The sequence below is a fragment of the Notamacropus eugenii genome, chromosome 3 (assembly GCF_028372415.1).
Source record: "Notamacropus eugenii isolate mMacEug1 chromosome 3, mMacEug1.pri_v2, whole genome shotgun sequence".
NCBI classification, from domain to species: Eukaryota; Metazoa; Chordata; class Mammalia; order Diprotodontia; family Macropodidae; genus Notamacropus; species Notamacropus eugenii.
In genome coordinates this window covers 402,979,789-403,001,346 of record NC_092874.1, presented here as the reverse complement: position 1 = coordinate 403,001,346, position 21,558 = coordinate 402,979,789, and the positions used below count along the sequence as shown (strand labels likewise).

The 21,558-nt window shown below is 37.9% G+C and overlaps 1 protein-coding gene across 1 annotated transcript in view; it reads right to left on the bottom strand.

Annotated features, from left to right (window-relative positions):
* The window catches only part of SUSD1 (sushi domain containing 1), a 311,600-nt gene that overhangs the window by 45,247 nt on the left and 244,795 nt on the right, over positions 1-21,558 (bottom strand). The window contains exon 15 of the mRNA XM_072598065.1: positions 8,821-8,860. Coding sequence (XP_072454166.1) covers positions 8,821-8,860 — 40 coding nt within the window. The remainder of the gene's footprint in view (positions 1-8,820; positions 8,861-21,558) is intronic.

The window sequence follows — 21,558 nt, the reverse complement described above, 5'->3', positions numbered from 1 at the left end:
CAACTCACACCTATGTGCACTCTGTCTATATTTACTCCTTCTAACCACCCTAATAATGAGAAAGGTCTTATGAGTTACAGGTACCATCTTTCCACGTAGATATGTAAACAGTTTAACCTTAGTAAGTCTCTTATGATGTCCCTTTCCTATGTACCTTTTTATGTACTTCTTTTGAGTCTTGTATTTGAAAATCAAATTTTCTATTTAACTATGATCTTTTCATTAAGAATGCTTAAAAGTCTTCTATCTCATTGAATGTCCATTTTCTCCTTTGAAGATTTATACTCAATTTTACTGGATAGGTGATTGTTGGTTGTAATTCTAGCTCCTTTGCCCTCTGGAAGATCATATTCCAAGCCCTGCAATCCTTCAACATAGAAGCTGCTAAATCTTGTGTTATGCTGACTGTGGCTCCATCATACTTGAATTGTTTCTGTCTGGCTTCTTGCAATATTTTCTCCTTGATCTGGGAACTCTGGAAGTTGGCTATAATATTCCTGGCAGTTTTCATTTTGGTATCTCTTTTTTTGGAGGCAATTGGTGGATTCTTCCAATTTCTATTTTACTCTCTAATTTTAGAATATCAGAACAGTTTTCCTTGATAATTTTTTTGAAAGATGATGTCTAGGCTCTTTTTTTTGGTCATGACTTTCAGAAAATCCAATCATTTTAAAATTTTCTCTCCTGGATCTATTTTCCAGGTGAGTTGTTTTTCGAATGAGATATTTCATATTGTCTCCTATTTTTCTTTCTTTTGGTTTTGTTTTATTGTTTCTTGATTCCTCATAAATTCATTAGCTTCCATTTGCTTCATTTTAATTTTTAACCTTAGTAAGTCTTTTATGATTTCCCTTTCCTGTTTATCATTTATTTTCTTCAGTGAGGTTTTGGATTTCCTTTTCCATTTGGCCAATTTTGCTTTTTAAGGCATTCTTCTCCTCATTGCCTTTTTGGACCTCTTTTTTACCATTTGTCTTAGTCTGTTTCTGAAGGTGTTACTTTCTTCAGTATTTTTTTTGTCTCCTTTTACCAACCTATTGACTTGTTTTTTATGATTTTCTTGTATTACTCTCATATCTCTTCCCAATTTTTCTTCTATCTCTCTTATTTGATTTTTAAAATACTTTTTGAGCTCTTTCATGACCTGAGACCAATTCAAATTTTTTGAAGGCTTTGGATGTAGAAGCTTTGACTTTATTGTCTTCTTCTGAGTTTGTATTTTGATCTTCCTTGTCACCATAGTAACTTTCAATTGTCAAGTCTTTTCCCATTGCTTGCTCATTTTCCCAGTATGTCAGTTGACTTTTAAGTCTTTGTTAAAGTAGGGCTCTACTTCAGGATGGAGGCCTTTGTATTCCAAGCTTCAGGGATTTTGTGCAGCAGTTCTTCCAAGGTGGTATGATCTAAGGAGAGGTATTTCCTACTCTTCTGGCCTGTGCTCTGCTCTGTGAGTGATCACAAACACTCTTTTGTGCCCTGGAACTGTGACAATGATCCCTATTCCACTGGGGCCATAAGTTCTGGTGTGCTAGTGTTCCTCCTTGCCCTAGACTGCCACCCAGGATTGTGACCTGGACCTGAGTATGGGAAAAGTAACAGAGTCCTGCCTCAGTGCTACCAAGGAGACCCCTGTAATCTCCTTCTGACCAGTTCTTGTATGCTCTTGCCATCTGTGGGCTGAGAGCTCCAGAAGCAGCCACTGCTTCTGCTGATTCAGTCATTCTACAAGGTCTGCTTCTCATTTTCTGGTGCTGGGGCTGTGTGAGTGCAGCCTGTGCTAGACTGCTCTCCACTCTCGCCCAGATGCAGCAAACCTTTCTTACTGACCTTCTAAGTTGTCTTAGGAGTTTATGGGCTGAGCGGTCTGGAAACCACTGCTGCTGCTGCTGATTCAGTCACTCCCAATGCCTGCTCTGGTTTTGCTGAGATCTGACCTGCTCTGAACTGTGCTCCTCTCTCATCCTACTATAACAGACCTTTCCTGCCAAACTTCAAAGTTGCTGTGGGCTGAAAACTTGTTTCACTCCATCCTTTTTGGGTTCTGCTGCTCTAGAATTTGTTTAGAGTCATTGAAAAAAGGCATTTGGAAGGGTTTGGGGGAGACCTCAGGTGAGTCTCTGCCTTTACTCCACCATTTTGGTTCTGCCCCCTCAGTCAGACCAATTATTTTAAGCTTAGGCTGTGACTCATATCTAGGGCTCCCTGAAAAAAAAGTGGGGGGGGGGGGGTAGAAAGGTACTCAAGGAATTAAACTTCCTTAAGCCTCAGTTCCATCACTTGTAAAACAGAGGATACTAGTAACTAGAATGGACAGCCCAGAGGTGCAGTGGATAAAGTATCAGGTCTGGAGTCAGGAAGAATTGAGTTTAAGTATAACCCCAGAAACTTACTAGTTTTGTGACCCTGGACAAGTCACTGAACTCTGTTTGCCTCAGTTTCCTCATCTGCAAAATAAGCAGGAGAACAACTCCAGTATCTTTAACAAGAAAATCCCAAATGACGTCAAGAAGAATGGGACACAGCTGAAATAACTGAACAACAGCAGTAACTGGAATGCCTTCATCACATGGTTATTGTGAGAATCAAAAAAATTCTACATAAAGCATTTTGCAAACCAAAAATCATCACTATATCTCTACATAGTCTGCTAAGTGGTACAACAGATGGAGCAATGGACCTAGAGTCAGAAAGACCTAACTTTAAATCCCTGCCTCAGATACTTCTTAGCTATGTGACCCTGGGTAAGTCACTTAACCTGTCTGCTTCAGTTTCCTCAGTTGTCAAATCGGGAAAATAATAGCACTTACCTCACAGGGTTGATGAGAGGATCAAATGGGATGATACCATAAAACATTTTGCATTGTTGTGGTTGTTTTTCAGTCATGTGACTCTTTGTGAGCCCATCTTGGGTATTCTTGGCAAAGATATTGAAGTGATTAGCCATTTCCTTCTCCAACTCATTTTACAGATGAGTAAACTGAGGCAAACATGACTAAGTTACTTCCCCAGGGTCACACAGCTTCTAAGTGTGTGAGGCCAGATTTGAACTCATTTGTTCCTGACTTTAGGCCTGGTGCTCTATCCATTGTGTCACCTAGCTAACCAAAGTGCTATATAAGTATAAGTTAAAATTATTATTAATCAATCAATACTAGCTATTATTATTTTTCCTTTTATTGGCCTAAGCCCTCCACTGTTACTCTGTTTGAGAGTGCACTAGGACCTGTGAAGAAGGAAGGTTACCATATAGAGCGGGTCAAGAAGCACAGTTTTAAGAAAGAATGTGTTTTGGTAAAAATCATGAAACCTAAGCAAGTTTGGGACAATGAAGGAAAATGGTATCATTTTAGAAGCATATAACAGTAACACTCTCAAATTTATATAATGCTTTGCAGCCTCTCCAACTCTGTTCCCATAACAACCCTTGGATAGGGAGTTTGAGTAACCTGAAACATTAAAAAGAATGAAAGCTGAAATGCATCATAATCTAGAACTCAAACAGAACTCAAATACCAACTAGTCCAACCTGCTCATTTTGTAGATGGCGATAAGGAAACTATGATATAGTTATTCACACTAACTTACTGTGGTCTTATTAGTTGTTTGACCTTGAACTCTAGGCTTCAGTTTCCTCATCTCTAAAGTGGGGATAGCAATGCTAGTACTACCTACAGACATACCTTGAAGACATATAGGTTATGTTCCAAACCATCGAAATAATGCAAGTATCACAATAAAGTAAATCACATGAATTTTTTGCTTTCCCAGTTCATATAAAGGTTATGTTTACACTGTACTAGAGTGTGTTAAGTGTGCAATAGTATTATGTCTAAAAAAACCCAATGCATATACCTTAATTAAAGAATACTTTCATACTAAAAAATGTTAACCATCATCTGAACCTTCAGTAAGTCCTAATCTTTTTGTTGTGGAGTGTCTTGCCTCACTCTTGATTGATCAGGGTAGGGATTGCTGAAGGTTGGGGTGACTGTGGCAGTTTCTTAAAACAAGACAACAATGAAGTTTGTTTGACTCTTCTTTCACTTGAACACTTACAGGCTATTGTAGGGTTATTAATTGACCTAATTTCAATATTGTTGTATCTCATGGAATGGGGAGGTCTGAGGAGAAGGAGAGAGACAGAGAATGGCCAGTCTATGGAGCAGTGAGAACATACACAATATTTAGTCTTATAGGGGTGCAATTCAGGATGCCCCAAAACAATTACAATAGTAAAACTGAAGCTCACTGATCACAGATTATCACAATACACATAATAATAATGAATGTGAAAAAGTCCCATATATTGTGAGAATTATCAAAATTTGACATAGAGACATGAAGTGAGCACATACTATTGGAAAAATGGTGCAAACAGATATGTTTGCCACAGGGTTGCCACAAACCTTCAATTTATAAAAGACACTATCTGTGAAATGCAATAAAACAAGGTATGCTTTCATTTCACAGGGTTGTTATGAGGAAAGTTTTGGTAGTCTTCAAAGTGCTACATAAATGTAAGCTATTATGTCTTTAATCCTCAATTTATTATTATCTTTTTTTCTGGAGGCAATCAGGGTTGAGTGACTTGCCTAGGGTCACATAGATAGTAAGTACCTGAGGTCGAATTTGAATTCAGGTCTTCCTGACTACAGGACTGGCCTGGCGCTCTATCCACTGTACCACCTAGCTGCCCCAATCCTTATTTTACTAAAGCTCAGAGCAATTAAGGAACTTGTTGAGTTATATATATAGTTAAGTGACAGAGCTATGAAATGAACCCTCATCTTTTGAATCTTTATCCAGTGGTTCTTTCCTTTATCACCCCACACTGCATCATTTTCCCAGCACTTACTTTCCAACATTAGGCAAAGACAAAAATTGTGTCAGAGCTTAGCAAAGAGAATCCATACTGGCCCTGAATTTCTCCAAGATTCTCTGATGAATTGCTACCCTGAAGTAGGAGTCACCAAGACATTACTCAAAAAACCATTGGTCATTTGCAAAAATTGGAGAAAAAGGAGTTCTACCAAATTCTTTTTATGATACAAATATGGTGCTTATACCTAAACAGAGAAGAGCCAAAACAGAGAAAGAAAATTATAGATCAATTTCCCTAATGAATATAGATGCAAAAATTTTAAATAAGATACTAGCAAGAAGATTATAACAACTTATCATGAAAATAGTACACTTTGATCAGGTAGGACTTATATCAAGAATGCAGGGAATATTAGGAAAACTATCAGCATAATTGATCATATCAACAACAAAACTAACAGAAACCATATGATTATTTCAATTGATGCAGAAAAAGCTTTTGACAAAATACAACACCCATTCCTGTTGAAAACACTGGAGAGCATAGGAATAAATGGAGCCTTCCTTAAAATAATAATATAATAAAATAATAAGTAGTAGAAGGAATTAGAATAGGCAAAGAAGAAACTAAGTTCTCACTCTTTGCAGACAATATGATGATATACTTGGAGAATCTCAGAGAATCAAGTAAAAAACTACTTGAAATAATAAACAACTTTAGCAAAGTTGCAGGATACAAACTAAAGTCACATAAATCATCTCCATTTTAATATATTATTAACAAAGCCCAATAGCAAGAGATAGAAAGAGAAATCCCATTTAAAGTTACTGTAGATGATATGAAATATTTGGGAGTTTACCTCCCAAAACAAACCCAGAGACTATAGGAACATAATTACAAAACATTTTTCACATAAATAAAGTCAGATTAAAATAATTGGGAAAACATCATTTGTTCATGGGGAGGCCAAGCTAATATAATAAAATTGACAATTCTACCTAAATTAATTTACTTATTCAGTGTCATACCAATCAAACGACCAAAAAATTATTTTTTAGACCTTAAAAAAATCAAAATTCATCTGAAAGAACAAAAGGTCCAGAATATCAAGGTAATTAATGAAAAGAAATGCTAGAGGAGGTAGCCTAGTCACATCAGATCTTAAATTGTATTATAAAGCAGCAGTCATGCTACTTGGTACTAAGAAATAGAGGGGTAGATCAGTGGAATAGGGTAGGCACACAAGACACAGTAGTCAATGAATATAACAGTGATAAACCCAAGGACCCCAGCTTCTGGGATATGTACTCACTGTTTGACAAAAACTGCTGGGAAAGCTGGAAAATAGTGTGGCAGAAACCAATAGACCATATACCATAAACCATAGACCAATGCCTGACACTATACACCAAAATAAAGTCCAAATGGGTACATGATCTAGGTATAAAGGCAGATACTACAAACAAATTAGGGGAGCAAGGAATAGTTTATTTATCAGATTTATGGACAATGGAGAAGTTTCTGACCAAACAAGAGATAGAGAACATTATGAAGTGCAAAATGGATAATTTTGATTACATCAAATTGAAAAGTTTTTGTACAAAGTCAATGCAACCAAGATTAGGAGGAAAGCAGAAAACTAGGAAAGAATTTTTACAACTAGTGTCCATGATGAAAGCCTCATTTCTAAAACATATAGATAACTGAGTCAAATTTACAAGAATACAAGCCATTCCCCAATTGATAAATGGTCACGGGATATGAGCAGGCAGTTTTCAGAGGAAGACATTAAATTACCTATAGTTGTATGAAAAAAATCACTATTAATTAGAGAGATACAAATCAAAACAACTCTGAGGTACCACACCTATCAGATTGGCTAACATGACAAAACAGGAAAATGATACATGTTGTAGAAGATGTGGGAGAGTTGGGATACTAATTTATTGCTTGTGGAGCTGTGAGCTGATCCAACCATTCTGGAGAGCAGTTTGGAACTATGTCCAATGGCCTATAAAAATGTGCAAACCCTTTGACCCAATAATACCGCTTTTATATCCCAAAGAGATCATAAAAATGGAAAAAGAACCCACATGTACAAAAATATTTACAGCAGTTCCTTTTGTGGTGGTCAAAAAATGGAAATCAAGAAGATACCCACCAATTGGGGAACGGCTGAAAAAGTTGTGGCATATGAACGTAATGGAATACTATTGTGCTATAAGAAATGACAAATAGGTGGACTTCAGAAAAACCTGGAAAGACTTATATAAATTGATGCTGCTCAAAGAGAGCAGAACCAGGAGAACATTGTACACAGTAACAGCCACAGTGTGCAAGGACTGCTTTTGATAGACTTAGATCTTCACAGGAATGCAAGGACTTTAAACATTTCCAAAGGACTCATGATGCAAAATGACATCCACATCCAGAGAAAGAATGAAGCGCACAATTTTCTTCTCTGTCATGTTTTGTTTTGCTCATGGTTTCTCCCATTCATTTTAATTCTTCTGTGCAACATGATTAATGTGAAAATATGCATAATAGGAATGCATACATAGAAGCCATCTAAGATTGCATGTCATCTTGGGGAACAAAGGGGAGAAAATTTGGAACTTATGAAAGTGATTGTTGAAAACTGAAAAACAAATAAATTAATACATTTGAGGAAAAAAATCATTGGTCAGCATCACAGATTTAGGGCTAGACGGGATTTCAGAGGTCATCCAATCTGGTCCACCTTCCTCATTTTACACCTGAGGAAACTGAGGCCCAGAGAGGCCAATTAATTTCATAGGTTCATAAGTTTACAGAATTGTACAAGTAAGTTGTAAAGCTAGCACTGGAACCCAGGTTCTCTGACTCCAAATCTGATTCTCTTCCTACTGTACTCCTAACAAGAGGTCAAGTTGAGAGGGGTGGACAAACATTGATGGTAATAGAAACAACTAATACCTATGCATCTCTTTAAAAATTGGGGAAGTTCTTGACACATGCAGCATCTCTTTCCGCAGAACAAGGAGTCAGTTTGGTATCTTACATTTAAAAAGCAGTGGAATTGTCTTCAGAAGATATCAATCTTTTAGCTAACTTCCTTTTCTTCCACCAATATTCCTAGCCAGTCCCTAGATGGCAGAACCAAGACTATTCCAAAGCCACCTAGAATTTTCACAATAGGCCAGTTTGCCATAAATAAATAAATACGATCAGTACATACAACAGAAAGGTATCATCTATTTCTTCAATAATGCAACAATTCAGCAGGCATTTATTAATTACCGGTTATGTGCCAGGGGTAAGGAAAAAAAAATAGAAAAAAAAGAAATAATATCTGTCCTCAGTGAATTACATGCCATCAGTGGGGTACAAAAGTTTTACAAATAAATAAATATAAAACATTTTCCAAGTAATACACAGTAATTCTGTGAAGGAGAAAATACCAGGAAGGAAGGAGGGGAGCAGATCAGGAAAGGCTTTATACCAGAAGTGGCAGAGGGGGTTGTGCTTTGAAGAAAATCAGGGATTCTGAGGCCAAGGTCGACAGAGGGGGGGGTGGAGGGGATGTATGCCAAGAATGGGGGAAGGAGGACTACTTTCTCAAAACCCAAGGAAATTTTCCTATCCAGTCTGAACTAGTTTTAAACATGCAGAAAAGCTACTACTTAGAAAATCACACATCACAAAGACATAATGAATACTCAGAATTACTTTTAAAGGCTGAGAGATGCTTTTCCACAGCCAAATATAAAGGACCAAGTGAAATGAAGAAACTCCCTAAAATAATCCTCCACCAATTTCATGCCCTAAGGCCAAAGTCTTTTCAAGTAAATCCTTTGGGTGTGACTAAATTTCCCAGATGAATTAGATGCTCTTTTCAACCCTTAACTGTAAGTGCCTCTGTGTAAATGAGTAACAGCAGCACTTAAACTGGAAGAGAATTGGGGGTGGAGGGGAGGAGAGCAGTGGGGAGGGGGAAGTGAGGCAGCAAATGGCCTTACCTTTCACTTCAGCCCACACTACACAGGACTGTCTTCTCACCTACAAAGGAAAATGTATCAGAACAATCATCGTTCCCAGAAACCATTATCACATTGTACCGGTTACCCTGGAATTGTGAGGCATGGCAAATTCAACAGGGGCTATACAACCCTTCAACATAAGTATGCAATCATGACTACATGTACCTCCATGAAGACTTTTGTCAGATCCATGGTACAGTAGATATGTGTCAGACGTGGAGTCAGAGGATCTGGATTCAGATCTTAGCATCTGATATCTCAGTACCTGTGAGACCTTGGATAAAACATTTAACCTCTTGGAGGTTTCATCATTTGTGACATCAGGGATAGGGTGGGGAGGCCCTGAGTTCAAATCCTTCAAACTTCCCTACTTATGTGACCTTGGGAAAGGGATAAACTCATCCTCAATTGTTCACTACTTGTAAAATAAGTGGGTTGAATTATATGGCCTCTAAGGTCCTTTCTACATCAAAGTTATGATCCTCTTACCTGGGCTATCAATTTCCTAAGACCCCCACCCCTGTTTGCTATCCTTCTGCCTAGCAGAAATAACAAATACCATTACTAGGTCTGTTTCCAAAGATGATTAGGGAAAAATGGAAATGAACCTACATGTTGTAGAATGTTTTTTGTAGCTCTCTTTGTGGTGACAAAGAACTGGAAATCGAAGGGATGCCTGTCAACTGGGGAATGGCTGAACAAACTGTCATATATGATCACGATGGAATACTACTGTGCTATAAGAAATGATGAGCTCAATGATTTTAGAAAAACCTAGAAAGGCCTGAACATAATATGAAATAATGAAGATTGAGATGAGCAGAAGCAAGAGAAGGTCGCATTGTTTTTAATATTTTTTATTTTTATATTTATATATATATAAAAATAAATTTATATCTATTTTAATATTTTTAATATTTTTGCATATTGTTTTTAAAACAAATTATTTTGACTATTATAAGTACCCAAGTTAACCACAAAGAACCTATGAAGGAAGATGCTATCTGCATGCAGAGAAAGAACTGATAAATAGAAGTATGTATAGAATGATTTTACATATACATACATAATTGTGTCTAATGGTAGCTATATTCAGGGCAGGGTGGTGGGAGAGGGAAGAAAGAAAGGGAAAAAGTTACATGATACATATTTTAATATATTTAAACTTCATGACATATTTAAAAGGAAAAGCAAGTTGTACATAATAGATTTCAATTTCATGCAAAAAAAAAAGATGCTTGTTGGTGGGGGAAAAAATAAAAAAATAACAGAGGGTAACCAGAGTTCAGAAGACTATTAGTTAAGACAGAAAACTATCAGGTCATGAACTATAACTATTCCTTCTATTCCCTCCAGCTCTGTTCCCTACCCCATTGTAATGGAGACCTGAGGCATAAAGAAAGATGAAAGGATAGGAGTTTATGACCAGTTAGAGAAATATTTCATTTCTTTCTAAATCAAGGAAGCTGAACACTTATAGATTAATCGTGAGATCCAGGGTAACTATCCTTGTTCACAGTTGAGGCAGAGAGGAGAATGTCTTGGTACTTGAGGAAACTGAGGACCTGGGAAGATTAAGGGAGCATCAATATGATCTCTGAAAGGCAGAAATTAGGAAGGAAAGAAGACAGTAAAAGACATGCTGAACTCCTTGAGAAAAAAGGGAGAATGACCTGGAAGCCAGTAGATGGTCAGCACTATGATCTGCATAGAGCAAAAATTGTCAAAGAAGGGGAAAGGAAGGGAATTAGTATTTACTGTAATATATCATTATATATTAATATATTATTACATCATAATTTATGATTTTTATAAGTATAATATTTATTACAATAAGTATTTACGTGCCAGGCATTGTGCACTTTTACAAATATGACTTCATTTGATGTCCACAACAGACCTGGGAGGTAGGAGCTCCCATTTTACCCATTTTACAGTGGAGAAAATTGAGTCAAACAGAGGTTAAGTGACTTGCCCAGGATCACACAGTTAGTAAAGGTCTGAGGTTAAATTTGAACTCAGATCTTTCTAACTCCAGGACCAGTGCCTAGTTACCTTAGTAGAAACCATTCTCAAGGTAGTAAGAAGGAACAGAGAAGCTCAGTGACTTGACCAGGGTCACACAAATGGTAAATCACCAAAGCAAGATTCAAACCCAGATCCTCTAAATCCAAATCCAACGATAATCATTGAGTCAGGAGTGGTTGGGCTCTTCCAGGACTTTTCATACTGCCTTCTTAATGAGAAATCTTCTGAGGTCATTCTTTCACCCTCACAGAGGCCTCCAATCTTTGTCCCCTTCAGTACATCCTCAGATCATTACCCTGCTCTGACTTCACTTCCTTTCTTCCCAACCTTGATCCCAGAGTTAATCAATTCCATCCTTCATCCTTCAATCCCTTACAATCTTGTCCTATTATTACTTATCACTTGCTAAACCCCAGGCTTGTATTATTCTCACCATCTCACTATAGCAAGACAACCATTTTATTCTTCCTTAATCCATTCAGTAGCTCACAAACTACAAAAAGTATTCTCAACTTTCTTTTATCTCCTACACTTCCTTCTGTCTTCACTCTGTCAGCTGAGATCCTCAGCTCTTACTTTACTGAGGAAAATTGAGTCCATTAACCTCTTATTTTTCCCCCTCTCTTCTCAAAATCCCTTAATATCAGCCCCAAATTTTCTACATTCCTTTGATCTTTACTACTGAGGTTACCCTTCTTCCCTCTAAGGCCTGGCCCTCTTACATGCCCTTAATTACATCTCTTTCTGTCTTCTCCAGAAGACTGGTCCTTCAATCTCTCCATATCAACAGATACTGGCTCTTTGCAATTTTTTTTTGGTATCTCCAGCACTTTAGTGTCTGGCACATAGAAAATACTTAATAAATGCTTTTTAACTGATTGACTGAGCTACTTATTGCTTCCTTCCCTACTGCTTTCAAATATACCCAAATTTCTCCCATCCTTAAAAAAAGTAAAAACCTTCACTAGATTGTGCCTTATCCCAAAACTATTGTTATATATCTCTCTTTCTCCTTTCCTCAGTGATAATCCTTGAATTCTCATCCTCTTGCTCATTCCTCAACCCCTTGCTTCCAATCTCATCACTCAGATGAAACTATTCTTTCCACAGATCCAAAGTTCTCTTAATTGACAAATCTGATGGTCCTTTCTTAGTCCTTACCCTGCTTGACCTCTCTGCTGCACTTGACTTTGTTAACCTTATTCTCCCCATGGACATTTTCTTCTTTCTGGGTTTCATACTACTTCCCGTTTTCCTTCCTAACTGCCTAACCATTTCACTGCCACATCATGCCCCCTAACATTGGGAATTCCAGAAGGTTCCATTCTTGGCCCTCTTCTTGATGACCTCATCAACTCCCTTCACTTCAATGATCAATTCCATGTAGATATTTTCCAGAGCTATACATCCAGCCTCAGTCTCACTAGAATTTCAGTTTCACAACACCAATTATCTATTAGACATTTCAAACTGGATGTTCCTGAGACATCTCAGACTTAACATGTCCAATGAATGCAAACATTTTCCCCTATGCCACTTCTGAAATACCCACTGTTCTGCCAAACTTCCCTATTTTGTGGAAAAAAGCTGCCATTCTTCTAGTGTCCCAGGTTCATGACTTCAGTATTATATTCTCCTCACTCTCCCTCATCTCTCATATCCAGTCAGTTGCCAAATCTTGCTATTTCTATGTCTACATAATCTCTTAACTCTGACCCATTTTATCTTCTCACCATCTTGGTTCAAATTTTTATCCCTCACCTAGACTATCCCAATAACCTTATAATTGACCTCCTCACCACAAATCTCTCCCTATTCCATTCCATTTTCCAGTGGTTTGCCTTAGGCCCAGACCCTACTCAGTAAACTCCAGTGGTTCCCTATTACTTCTAAGACAAAATTTAAACATCTCTTTTAAAGCTCATCACAATCTGCCCCCAAACCTACTTTTCCAGGTTCATGGTATATCACTTCCCTTTTTACATTCTGCAGTCTAGACATACTGACTTTTTCTCTATTCCCCCCACACATTTCCCCATCTCCTGATCGCTGTGCCTTTGTACTGTCCAGTCCCATGGTTGGAATACATTCTTTCCTCACATTTTCCTTCAAGATACAGCTCAAGCAGCTTCTTCTGCAAGACGCCTTCTCTGATCCGCACCCCTCCCCAACTGGCGTTGCCCTTGTATTTCGTTTTCATATATTTATTTTGCATTTTCATATACATACATATATATAGATATAGATATAGATATAGATATATAGATATACTTGCTACCTCCTCTGTTAGAATGTAATGAGGGCACATTGTTTCCTTTGTATTTGTATCTGTAGTGCCTACCTAGAACCTGATACATAACAAGGACTTAAAAATGCCTGTTTGATTTTTAACAGAAATGTTTTATTTTATCAGTTTACACCATCAATGATTGCATTAGTTTTGTTGTTAATATGATCAATTATGCTTATTATTTTCCTAATATTGAGCAAACCCTGCATTCCTCCTATAAAGCCAACATGGTTAAAGTGAATAATTTTTTCAATATGTTTCTGAATCCTCATTGTTAATATTTTATCCAACATTTTTGCATACATATTGCATACATATTCATTAGAAGTATATCTATAGTCTCCTTTCTCTGTTTCATGTTCATCTGGTCCAGGTATCAGAAACAAATTTGTCTAACAAAAAGAGTCTGGTAGAATGACTTTGTCTATTTTTTGCATACTATGTAACTATAACAGTTAATTATTCTTTGAATATTTGATAGGATTCACTTGTAAATCCATATGGGCCTATAATCTTTTCCTTTGTGAGTTTATGGTTTGTCAATTTCTTTTTTTAAGACTGGGTTGCTTAAATTTTCTATTTTCATTCTCTTAACCTAGATATTTTATATTTTCTAAATATTCATCTAACTATTAAAGAGAGCAATTTTGCTGACATATAATTGGACAAAAATAACTTCCATTAATTTTTCATTGGTTATGAATTATTTTTAATCTTTGATTTGGTTTATTTGATTTTCCTTTATTTAAAATATCATATTAGCTAAGGATTTTTTCTGTGTTAATCTTTCCAAACAACCACTTCTTAGTCTATTTACCAACTCAATGGGTTTTGGTTTGTTTGCTTTCAGCTTTGTTTATCTATTTTTTGATTATCTGTATTTCAATTTTTGTGTCTTTTTAATTTTTTAAACTATAACTCCCAAAGCATCTTTTAAATCTTGACTTTGGCACTGAAGTCATTGGAATAGTAAGGCATACATGAACTTGGCTTGAAAGATCGTATTAAGTTCTTCATACAATTCTATTTTTTTCATCCTTTGCAACAGATGGCACATAAGATTTGATTAAATGTATGGGGGTTTATTTTCTTGTTTCAGAAAGAGATTACCCAGGGGAAGATGAGAGGAGGGAAAGGAGAGAAAAGAGATTGAAGAGGCACCAGACCCCAAAGCACAGATAGTGAGCACACTGTGTACAATATCACCAGAATCATATTTGAAGCATTTCCAGTTTGGAAGAACCTGCAAGAGCTCATGTTTTGCTAGAATAACCTTTGAGAAATAAGGGTGGTGTGGAAGAAATTTTGCAGGGAACTAAGCAATATCATGCATGCACGTGCACATGCACATGCACATACACACACACACACACACACACACATGCACACACAAAACTATATCCTAATAGGAAGGAAATGTTAATGTGTGTTAGACCTTCTAGATCAAGGTCAAAATCAATACCCAATTAGAAAAATAGACAAAAATGAGGATCTAAGATTTACAACCTATCCTGTCTAAGAATTCTGGGAAACAGAAAATGATTGAAAGATAAGACAATGATTCTGTCCTAAGTTCTGAAACGTGTTTGACTGACTCTGCTCATTGCCGGCCCAAACAGCCCAGAAATGGGCTTGCACTGGCAAATTCTTGATCCCTTTGACAGACAACAAAGCAAGGAAGCCAGGGGTAAAGTATTCGCTCATTTGTAAAACACTACAAAGGACGTTAAGAGGAAATGACATCATGTAAATGAGTCTGCTGAAGACTTTATGAGAGACCAGGCTAAGCCTGAGTATCACAAAGGGAGGGATTGATGACAAGTGTAAGCCCTTTGATCCTATTCATATAAAGACACATGCACAAATAAATACAACACAAAGAATTTGCCAAGTGACTCAGTGGATGGAGCATTGAGTTCAAATCCCACCTCAGATACTTATTAGCTGTGTGACACCAGGCAAGTCACTAAATCTGTCTGCCTCAGTTTCCTCAACTGTAAAACAGAGATAATTATAGCACCAGTCACAGAGTTGTGAAGATCAAATGAGGTAATATTTGGAAAGCACTTAGCACAGTGCCTGGCACAAAGTGGGTGCTATGTGAATATCTATTCCCTTCCCTTTCCTTCTGTAAGAGAGGTACAAAGTGAAATGTTAGGATTCCTAAGGAAAAAAGAGATCATTAGCAGCTGGGATGACTTTGAGGGATTTCTACAGAGAGGTATGGGATAGGAAAATGAGTTGTGGGGATGAATGAGATCATGGAGATAGAGAGTAGAAAGAAGATGTCTAGGTAGATAGAATACTAGGCAGTTAAGTGGGACTGTGGATGGAATGCCAGCTCTGGATACAAGGAGACTGACCATCCCAAGTTCAAACCTGACCCAGAAATTTACTAGTTGTATGATCCTGGATAAGACATTTAACCCTGTTGACCTCAGTTTTCTCATCTGTAAAATGAGTTGAAGAGGACATGGCAAACTACACCAGTATCTTAGCCAAGAAAAACCCCAAAACAAGGTCATGAAGAGTCAGATATAACTGAAATGAATGAACAGATAGAATATTTATTAAGCATTTTCGGCCAAGCACAGTACTAAGGTGGGGTAGAAGTAAGGATACAAATGCAAGAAAGACAGTCCCTACTCACAAGGAGTTTATATTTTAATTGGAAGCAGGAGAAGGACGCTGGAACAGTTGGAAGGGAATGGTACCCACATGAGGGCAAAGAAGTTGTTGAAGAGCATGAGAAAGCTAGGGAGTCAAGTCAGGATGGGAGGGAAGCATGGCTGGAGTCTCTCCTGAAATAGTGGACTGGGCTGGAAGTCAATTATCAGGAGAGAGGGCCAAAGATGAAACCTCAGGGAACATTTGAAGGTCTGAAGCAGAAGGAAGGGGAGTCCGTAAAGTAAACATGGAATATGCAGTCACAGTGATAGGAGGAGAAAGAGGAGATAGTCCAGCATTACAGAGAACAACAGACAAGAATATTTCTGGAAGGAGGAGGAGGTGGTTGGCAAAGGTCAGCAATGACTAAAGCTGAATGACACGAGCAGAATGCAGGTCACTGAATTTAGCAGTTAGAAGGGAAGGAGGAGAGACGAGGTAATGCTACAGGAAACATTCTGATATGGAGAGGAGGGGAGAAGCAGAGTTGCCCGTAAGCTAAGATTGCGTAATTGAAGTCAGTTGCTTCTCACAGATGTGTCATGTTATGACCAGATTTTTTTTAGTTTTGATTTTCAGTAATCCTAGAGTTATGAGAACTCATGTTACAGGACGTTATGAGTCCAGTAAAGTAAGAGTCATCTCCTAAGAATCAAGGGGGAATTTGGTGTAATGGAGGAGAGGGAGGGATAAGGGTTTAAAGAATACGGGGAAAGATTCCACAGCATTTCACAATCATTTTTTCAGAAGGATCCCAACTTATATCAGTCACTGACTTTTAATTTATCTGATTTTTTTGAAGTTCCTGACACTTACATATGTGTTTATGTATAACCATCTTCAGCATCCATCCTAAGTGCTGTGAATCTGATCTGTCTGACAAATAAGTTACTGGCACTGAATTGTGTCTGAAATGATGGATTTTAATAAATCAGTGTTTCTCTTTGAACAAAAATCTCCTGATCCCACACTCTGGATATTTCCCTCTCTTCTGCGTTCTTACTTATTACACTGAGCAGAAAGGAAGGCATTACCTTTGATTTCCCCAGTTTTCTGGCTTCTGTTCCTAAAAAATATCATCATCATCTTTTCCACAAAAATAAGCCAAGAAAAGCAAATGACTTCTTTTTTTTAATCCAAAGAACAGTAGCCAGAACCTACTGCAACCTTTCTTTTGAGATGAGGAGATGAAGACACAGGGAGTTTAAACAACTTCCCCACTCCCACAGCTTGGACTGACAGGGGAAATTCCACACATAACGGCAACTATGACGTCATGAAAGTATTTAGAGAAAAGTTTATGATATCCTCTCTCTTGTAACTCACTGAAAGTATGCAAGTATGAATTCCTTATCTGTATAAGGAAGGGCCATGCCTTCCCTCTTGTCATCTGCATGCATATGTATTTTCTATTTCCTGTCAGCTTACTGTGTAGCGACAAAAAGCCTTTTAAATTTGTCAGTGAGCCAGAACTGAACATGCATATGAGTGACTAAATGGAGTGCAAATTTGCTCCCTTCCCCAGTGGCAAGTAAAATAAGAACTGCTTGCTACAGGCACCACGTGGGAGGAGAGAACGCTGCAACAAAAATGGCAGCTTCCTTATTTCCCCACCCAGGAGTCTCTGTCTCTCACCATCTTAAGTGAATTAATATAAAAGATATTAATTGGATTAATTAATTGATTAAATTTAATTAATTAAAAAATTAATGGATAAATTTAGGACCTTTGGAGCTTCAAAAGGTTGATGGAACCACCCGAGGTTTAACAACCAGAATTGCTGCCAAAGTCTTCCAGTAGATGCAGTAAGTCAACAGGAAACAAAGAGCCCTTTGCATCACAGATTTTCAGAAGGAGGCTTACCAAGCCTCCATGTAGCCAAGTGCAGCAGATGATCATGTTCTAAATTCTGGACCCTCATTGACCAATTCTACTCTTAGACCTGTTGATTGTAAGATGGTCTCTGAATTGTTTTGATGTGAAAGGATGAACCAAATGGTCTTTGGTGGCTTCTTACAGATCAACCACCAGGATATCTCTAAGGTCTAAACAGAAATTTAGATCCACTCTAGGTCTGGAATTGGTAGAAGAAAGAACATTACAGATACACAAAGTATTTCTTCCTCCTTGTTGCTCCTTCCCAGTTTTCAAGAAGGCAGAAATTACTGGATCCTCTGCCTAATGGTGTAGTGGAGGGTATCGTGAAGCCTCTCTCTTATCCCATGAGCTTCTTATTTGGCATTGCCACCCATTGGACCCATGTTCTCCACCTAATGGCCATAGGATTATTGGGAGAAAGGAGCCTATATTTATAGCTAAAAGAAATTTTAGAAACCATCAAGTCTAATCTCATCATTTTATAGATGAGAAATATTGTGCCATATAGCTAGTAAATGTTCAAGATGGGATCTGAACCGAGATCTTTCAAATCCTCAGTACCCTCTGATCTTCTGATTGGAGGGAAAGAGGGCAGAGCAAAGAACTCCTCCCAAAGTCTCCATTTAAACAGGAATCCCAGACCAGCAAACACTTTTTTCCCTTTATTTCTTACTAGCTACCTTCATTGAACTGGACACTTCTACTACTTCTTCTCCAACTTTTCTAGCTTTTTAGCTTTCTTGTAGGTCATCTTCCCCCATTAGACTGGAAGCTCCTTGAGGACAGAAAACATTTTTCTTTTTTTGTATTCCCAGAATTTTAGCACAGTGCTTGAAGTAGAGTAGGCACTTGGTAAATGCTTACTTTTGATGATTCCAGACACTAAGCCCAGTGCCCTAATCACTGGTGATGCCCTGTACGCTTAACTTCCCATGTACTTATCTGTGTAAGTGCTATGTCCTTGAGGGCAAGTCTGTTTTGGTTTTTTATCTCAAGGACCTATCATGGTACCTTGAACAAAGCAGGTACTTTTAGTAAATACTAGATATGTTGAATTGTTGAACTTCAGAATTGAATTCTGAGACCTCAGAGATTATTTAATGAGGTTGAATCTGATACTTTCCTCCCTTCCCCTCATTTTTCAGCTTAAAGCTCTCTTAAATTAGATCATCTAGGTTCCAAGCTCTTTTCTTGGCGCTTCCTGGATGTACCACATCCCTTGCCAGGCACCCAACATTCCTGTATATGAAGCAATGGTTCAGAAAACCACGCTACATCCTGTTTTCCTGTCATCTTCATATCAAATTGCTGGCTTCTCAAATTTAATTTCTCTTCTAAATGCCCTATATTACTATGGCATTGCTGATAAAAATACCACGTGTGCCCTCAACTCCTTCAGTTTTCTTCTCAGCTTTAAAACCCTGGAGGTCTGGAGTTTGGAAACAGGACACCAGCTCTCTTTTACAAATTCAGATCTTGAATAATTCATGTCCCAGTCCTCTGATGGTATAAGGCAAAAGGTATTTCTGAATGTAATATTATAATCAATGGTCACCAGATTTCCTAGAAAGGGAATATGGTGCCATATAAAGACCACTGGACCTGGAGTCAGAGGACCTGAGTTGGAATTTTGGCTCTGCTACTTACCACCTTTGAGACCTTGGGTAACTTAGTTAACCTCTCTGAGCCTTAGGTCCTTTAGTTGGATAGCTTCTGAGGTCACTTTTAACTCTAAATCTAAGATACTAGCACATGCCTGACAACCACATTGCCCAGTCAAGACCCTATAACAGATGATCCCACTTAACTCTTCATTACCAGACTAAGCAGTGAGAACTATTTCCACACTGAACCCATGCCCCATAAATAGACAGTGAACAGAAATGTTCAGTATTATGTCTTTGTCTTCTTATGACTTTCTGGGTGGGAAATTTGGATCCACTTTACCTACAGTATCAAATGAAAGAAAAGTACATAGGATAAGAGAAAAGCTTCATTATACCCTCTACTTATTAGTACATTGTATAAGGTAGAGCAGCTAGACAGGTTGGGGAGTTGGGTGGAACAGTAGATAGAGCACTGGGCCTAGAGTCAGGAAGAGTCATCTTCCCAAGTTTAAATCTTCATTCTCAGTTTGATAGGAAGACAAATGATCAGAAAAGGCAGAAAAGGAAGAGGAAAATTGAGGCAGTTGTTAGCACTAACCAGAACAGCTCTCTGATGCTTTCTTCTCTCCCTTCTCTCCTTGTTCAAAATACATTCTTGAGGGTAGACTGCATATGGACAGGAGGAAATGAGAGGCCTACTTACTACAAAACTGTGAGGGCAAGGAAGTATTTACATAGCTTTCCTTTTCTGACTACCTCAATAAAGATGGATCAAGATCGAATTGGGATGTTGAGAAAACACTTTCATTAGGGATGGAAGAGAACTTCTTTAGGTCAGTGTCTTCACAAAGAACCATATGAGGTCTCCTGGGTAATAAAATATAATTATCATTATAGCTCCTAGGAATTTCAAAGAACATTGGAGTAAGTATTAGAAGATCTGGATCCAAGCTTTGGCTACACCACAAAATAATCATGTGGCCTAGGGCAAATTACTGAACTTCCCTTCACCTCAGTTTCCTTAACTACAAAAAAGGAAGAGAATTCTAAAACTGCTAAGATTCCCACAGTACAGCAAATGTGAAAGTACATATCAAAGTCATATGAAACTCAAAGACTGAACATATGTTTCAGGAAATTACAGTGGTTTTTGACTAAGATGCCCATCTCAGATAATAGAGAAGTAAATTACTTTTTAAAAAATCCAGAGCTTGAAGTGACTAAAACAGTAATAACTTTTAACCAAGAAATTCCACTGTTAAGAATATACCCCAAATGTCAAACAAAGGCCCCATATATCACAAAATATTTATAGTAGCACTTTTTGTAGTAGTAAAGAACTAGAAACGAAGAGCATGCCCATAAATTGGAGAATAGGTAAATGTAAATGGAAAATGCAAAAGGAAAGAAAAACAGAAGCAAAACTGAACATTACAATAATGATCCAAACATCTGTCAAGAGGACATGAAAAAAAATGTACCTCCTTCCCTTTGAAGAAGAGATTGCCTATGGATACGGAACATTATGTACACTGTCAGATTCAGTTGAAATGCTAGTTAATTTTACTGAACTGTTTGTTGCAAAAGATGGCTTGTTGGGCAGAGGTGAGGGCTATATTAGAAATGAAGGGGATTGAGAGGATTTTGGGAAAATGGAAGAGTAAGTCAGAAAATTCCAAGCTCTCAAGATTTTTCCCCACTAAAGAGTTAAAATAGTTCTTTAGGGCTAACAAAGTGTGGGTGGAGATAAATAAGAATGGGGCACAACTTGGATCTTCCCGGGGCAATTTGAGAAGATCAGAAGAAAAATCTCAGGAGGAGGTTTGGTCTCTGTGAAGAGTAAACACCTCCACGCTAAGGTCCCTTTTAACAAGCATCAAGCCCTGGGGTTAGTTGGTTTGAGAGGCTGCCTTGTTCCCAGGCACAGAAACTTTCACCCCTGGGATAGTGAGGAGAGTTGGGCATTTGAGCCAGGAAAGATTGAGGGAAATTCTGATGACAAGGAATACCACACCTACCTGTGCTGAGAAAAGGAGTTGGGCAAGAAGGATCCAGCACACATCTGGTGAGTGCAGAAGCAGTGGAACAGAAACCCCCTGGCTGTGGGGACTTACAGGAGGTTGGAGGTTCCAGGAAAGAGAGGAGAATTGAAGACCTAGGGCAAGAGGCACCATTTCCCATACCCCAGGGCTAGAGGTGATTAAAAAAATTAAGCTATTACTACAAAAAATACACAGACAAAGGAGA